The sequence below is a fragment of the Nannospalax galili genome, unplaced genomic scaffold (genome assembly GCF_000622305.1).
Source record: "Nannospalax galili isolate Female #2095 unplaced genomic scaffold, S.galili_v1.0 scaffold199, whole genome shotgun sequence".
NCBI lineage: Eukaryota > Metazoa > Chordata > Mammalia > Rodentia > Spalacidae > Nannospalax > Nannospalax galili.
Window position 1 is genome coordinate 1,139,842 of NW_008343559.1, and position 5,715 is coordinate 1,145,556.

A 5,715-nucleotide genomic window follows, 5' to 3' on the forward strand; every position below is an offset into this window, starting at 1 on the left:
TGCAACAACCCAATCCAGACAGGACAACAAATGGCCCAGACCCTTCAGGGATGAAAGTATGGGTCACTCCTCCAGGGAACGAGCCAAGACCTGCAGAGGTGCTTGCTGATGGTGGAGGAAATACAGAATGGGTCGTAGAGGAAGGTAGTTACAAATACCAACTTAGGCCACGTGACCAGTTGCAGAAACATGGATTATAATTGACATGAGTATTTTTGTCCTATTTGGTTAAGAATAGGCCTGTGCATATATACACATATGTTAAGCAGATACTTGTGCTATTCTTATTTGAATGTATAATTGAGATAAGTGTTTTAAGTACTTAAGTGTTATGAACCTAAATGATCATATTGGGTTATGAGACACTAATGGACTAAGCATTCCTCGAAGACCTTATCACCTACTCTAAGATATATAATGCATTGGTCATTGTATTATGGGATAGTTATACCATGTTAGGTGAAATTATGACCTCAACATTGTATTAAGCATGACATAGAGATATGCTATTGTGTGTCAAGTTGACAAGGGGTGGACTTGTGATGGCTAATCCTGGGTGTCAATTTGATTGGATCTGGGATTAACTGAAATGAAAGAGATCTTGATTGGATCATCTAAAGCCAGAAGACACACCCTAAATGTGGGCGTTACCTTCTGATGGCAGCCAGTATAAAAGACCAAGGCAGAGCAGAGTGCCAGGCTTTTTGCTGCTTGCCTTCTCTCTCGCTGGTGAGTTCGTCTTGGTGCTGTAGACTGAAGACTAGCTGATCTTTTGGAATTTGTCAGACCTTCAGCGCCAGATTGGGACTACTGAGATATCCAGCCTTGTGGACTGAGCAACTACAGATTCTCAGCCTCTCCAGTGTGGTGCAGCCATTGTTGGACTACTCGGACTCTATCCTGTGAGCTAAGCTGATAAATCCCTATACATATTCATTCTACCGGTTCTGTTTCTTTGGAGAACTCTGACTAATACATATATGTATATACACAAACATGTATGTACACCACACACATACATACACATACACATACAATACACACACACACACATTCAAAAAATTCTTAGAAACAAGCTGGGTGTGGTAAATACACACCTACTCTAGCACCCAGGTAGAAGCAAGAAGATCAGAAGTTTAGGACTAGCTTTGACTACATAATGAGTTTGGACCAGCCTGGGCTACATGAGACCCTGTCACCAAAAACAAAGAAACAAAAACAAAACAAATTCAAAACAAAAAGAAAGAAAAGAAAAAGAATTTAAGAGAAAGATTGTACTAGTTGATTTATGGATTGTCCTTGCAGAGTGATAAAGTTCAAATTGTTCATGTAGATTCTTTCGGAGTGAGAGCTTTATTCAAGTCTATAAACATGTTTATTTACTGTGATGTGTGTAAGTGATAGATAGGTGACTGTTTTTAAAGTTCTGTATGCATCAAAATTATAGAAAAAGAAAAGAACATGTTTCTAATACCTCAACACTGGAAGTAGCTTTTAAAGATAAAGATTTTCTGAAATTTCTGCTTAACAAAGAAGCATAACACTAGGTCTTGAATTTACTATACAGAACTGGGTTTCTTTTTCTCTCATGCCTTCTATCTACGCTAATCTTGCCTTTGCTTCATGGTGTTCTAGAGATAGAGGCCTGATGAGGTAAATGGAACTCCTTTAATCCCTATCATGGGGATGACTGCTGCTTCATCTAGGTGAACTGTAATTTCCTTCCACTCATTTCTTTTCCCAGGATTTCAAAGAAATTTAGAGAACAATAAGTGAAAGCTGGAAACTTTTGTATTTGTTGAGTAAGCTTAGTTTTTTGGGAGAAGGAACATCCAATGTTAGATGAGGCAAAAAGATGAGCATGTCCCATCTTAGTTAATTTGCCCTGCAGTGAGGCTGGCCTCAGCATTGCTAGACAGGTGCTTTGTCACTAAAGCACCCTCCCCCCAATCTCTACCTTAATTTAAAGTTAATATTACATTTAGTTTCCTGTTTTGTGACGTAGATCTACCAGAGGTCCAGATAACAGGTAATTGTTTCATTTCTCTCTTCCTTATAATGTTCTATTTTCTTTTCCAGATTGGCCAGGTGAAACAGGAGTTGTCCAGAAAGGACACAGAACTACTAGCCTTACAGACAAAGCTAGAAACTCTCACAAACCAGTTCTCAGACAGTAAACAACATATTGAAGTGCTGAAGGAGTCCCTCACTGCTAAGGAACAAAGGGCCGCCATCCTGCAGACAGAGGTAAAGGGCTTTTGGGATTTGTGTGGAGTCCATTCCTAGTTTTACCTTGTTATGCTTAGAGTCATGTGATCATTTATTGTACTAAAACAACCATTTTGTTTCAGTCTAACACATTAAAATAGGTATCAATTAACTAACTAATTAATTAATTATGGTTCTTTTTGAGACAGGGTTCCCTGTAGCCTCAGCTGGCCTTCCAGAGATCTTCCTGTCTCTGCTGCCCAGTTACAGGAATTAAAGTGATGTATCGCCATGCCTGGCTCATTTATATTTATAATACCTGGGTTTATATCAAGTCTATACCTCAAACTATATTCTAAATTATTCAAGTGAAAAGATAAATACACCGGGTGTGGTGGTGCACACCTTTAGTCCCAGCGCTCGGGAGGCAGAGGCAGGTGGATCTCCGTGAGTTCAAGGCCAGCCTGGTCTACATAGTGAGTTCCAGGACAGCTCAGGCTACAAGGAGACCTTGTCTCAAAAAGGCCTTAAAAAACCCCAAAACTACAGTGGTATAATGATATAGATTTAGAAGTATTAATTCTGGCCTATGGTAAATTATCATGAATGTTGACCTTGGTTACCCTGTGTAATATGTAATTACGGTGTCCATGGTATTTATTTATTTGTTTAGTTGTGTGTATGTATGTGTGTGTACACATATGTACACATCTGTGGAGATCAGAGAACAACTCTTTGGGAATCAGTTTTCTCCTGCCACCTTGTGGAATCTGGGGATCCAACTCAAGTCATCAGACCCTCATGCTACTACCTCTAGTCCGTGAGCCATCTCGCCAGCCCTCATGGCATAAATAATTTTTAAAGAAATTTTGTTCTTTCATATTTTTATCGAGGTAAATTTGCATTTATTTAAGGAATAAAATAATTTGGAAAATATTGCCTCAAGTCCTTCATTTATGTCTCTAAAGAGGTTTTTCACGTTGGTAACTTGGGCATGCTTTGCCACCAAAACGTCAGAAGGGGGTGCCAGTGTCTTAAAGGTGAGTCTTCCTTCTAAATTTGCTCCTTTTAGCTTGGGACGCAGGTGACATGTATACAAAAACAAGATCAAGCAGCTGGTTAATGGCAATGCAAATATTTAAAAGCTTGTCACAGTATAATAACCTTCCCCCTTTGGTAATCCGTTCATCTCTTTGTACCCAACTTGAATTATTAGCTAGGTCTTACACAGATGAACTTGTAATTGGTTTCTTATACCATGAAAGATAAAGACTATGTTAGCACTTTTGACTGGTTTTTATATTGCTTTTAGCCATTGTGAGAGTAGGTAGCCAAGTCTTTCTTCTCTAAGTTAACAAGACAACTGCTCAAGTGTGTCACATCCCATTCTGGCTGATAGGACTGTCAAAGCTAATTTCCCTTTGAATTTTGGGATTATAAGAATGTAATATGCTTATTTGTTAGAATTTATTTTCAAATAATTTCTCTAGTGACATTTGACAACATTTTCCCCCCAAGCAACGTTCCTGTGATACAGCCCAATAAAAGGCAATTTGTACTAGTTCCTTGGAGGCTGTCATGTTATACTTTACTCTTATTTGACCTTGTCCTCCTTTTTGCAACTCTTTGGTCTGATGTTAAAACCAATAGATTGACTGTGAAAAGGAACAGGGGCTTTTCAAAATTCTTCTGTTTGTTTTGTATGTGTATATGTGCATGCGTGCGTGTGTATGTGTAACTTCAGGTGTTACTCCTCTGGTGCTGTTGACCTTCTTTATTTGAGGCAAGGTGTTGACTGGGTTTGGAGCTTGGCCAATTAGGGCTAATTCATTTCCTCAGTGTTGGAATTACAGGTTCATGATACCTAGTCTGACTTTTTTTTTTTTTTGAGACAGGGTTTCCCAGTAGCCCCAGCTGTCCAGGAACTCACTATGTAGACCAGGCTGGCCTTGTACTCACAGAGATCCGCCTGCCTCTGCCTCCCGAGTGCTGGGATTAAAGGCATGCGCCACCACGCCCAGCTAGTCTGACTTTTTAATGTGGGCTCTGGGGATTGAACTGAGGTTCTTAGGCTTGCATGGCAAGTACTTTCCTGACTGAGCTATCTCCTAGATTCCAAATTTAAAACTTAAAAGAAAAACTTTGATTTGAGAAAAGACCTGATTGGTACCTTCTCTTTCCCTATTCTGGATATCTGGGATGAGGCCTTGTAGTGTCATACAGTGTACAATATTATTGATTCTGTTCTGTAAACATCTCTTTTAATCTGTTGGCTTTAATAGAGGTAATCTACCTTGAGCAAAACTAGTAGCTAAAAGTAGAGGCTTTGCTGCACAAGATCAAACCTGTCAATAATCCCAGCATATATTGGGGGAGGGGCCCATGAGGTTCTACCCTAAGTTGAGATGACTGCTAACCTGGTGTGGTGGCTTACCCCTTTGGTTCCAGCACTTGGAAAGCTGAGGCAGTCAGATCACTGTGAGGATGAGGCCAGCCTGGTCTACATAGCAAGTTCCAGGTCATCTAGGGCTATAGGATGACCCTATCTCAAAACAAAATAAACAGAAGAGAACTGAATAGAAGAGAAGCAATTGATGACTGCTGGTGGGCGGGAAGTATTTTTTTTCCCCAAGTGTGGGCATGTGCATACATGTGTATGACTGCTGGTACTTTGCCTACGCTCATGCAGGCAGCATTAATTGGTCTACATTTCTATTGGCATTCTGATCTACCAAACTCCCACCAGCATATTCCCATTAGGTTCTGTGTACAGCATTTTGAGGCTTCTCCTAGCCTCATTTCCAAACTTTTCCTCCCATATACCAGTTCAGAAGGCCTATGAATCACATAGTCTGACTTATAATAGCAAAACCCCTACATCTCAGTACCAGTTTTCTGTGTTAGTGACTTTTACACCATCGCCATATTTATTAACTGACCGAAACAATGTAAGAAGAGGAAAGATTTATTTTGGGTCCTTGTTTGAGTCCATCACCACAGGGAAAGCACAGTGGAGCAGCTCAGGTCATTGCGTTAGGAAATGTGGCAGAGGCTTTGCACATTACAGAGTCTGGTAGGAACCAATGGCCAGTAAATCCTTCAGATGCCCTATCTCCTAAAGGTTCCACAGTTCCACTCACCAAACAACTGGGGAACAAGTATTCAGAATATGAGCCTATGAGGGACTTTCACATTCAAGCCAGAATAGCTCATTGTAGTGTTAGCATGAGTTAGGCAAGGCATAGTGTAGTCATTTTTATAGTTGAGGATTGGATGAATCAGTAGCACACTATGATTGCTTCACACATGGTCTTACTCTCACTCATAGCTCTGTATTATGAGTAATTTTTCCATTTTATATCTACTTTCCTGTTCTTAATCATGATGCTATGCTATAGACCTCTCATTGAATTTATTTTATAGGTGATATGTCAAGGTGCAGATGAGAGCAGATTTTATTGATTAAACTGAAATAATGCAAATCTCAACTGCTTCGAAGTAGTACAA

The 5,715-nt window shown here is 39.9% G+C and overlaps 1 protein-coding gene across 11 annotated transcripts in view; it reads left to right on the plus strand.

The window, feature by feature from the left end:
* Positions 1–5,715, plus strand: part of Erc1 (ELKS/RAB6-interacting/CAST family member 1) — a 537,557-nt gene that overhangs the window by 159,030 nt on the left and 372,812 nt on the right. For all 11 annotated transcript variants that reach the window (XM_008839745.3, XM_029566790.1, XM_008839744.3 and 8 more), the window contains one exon: positions 2,080–2,247. In XM_008839745.3, the coding sequence (XP_008837967.1) occupies positions 2,080–2,247 (168 nt within the window). The remainder of the gene's footprint in view (positions 1–2,079; positions 2,248–5,715) is intronic.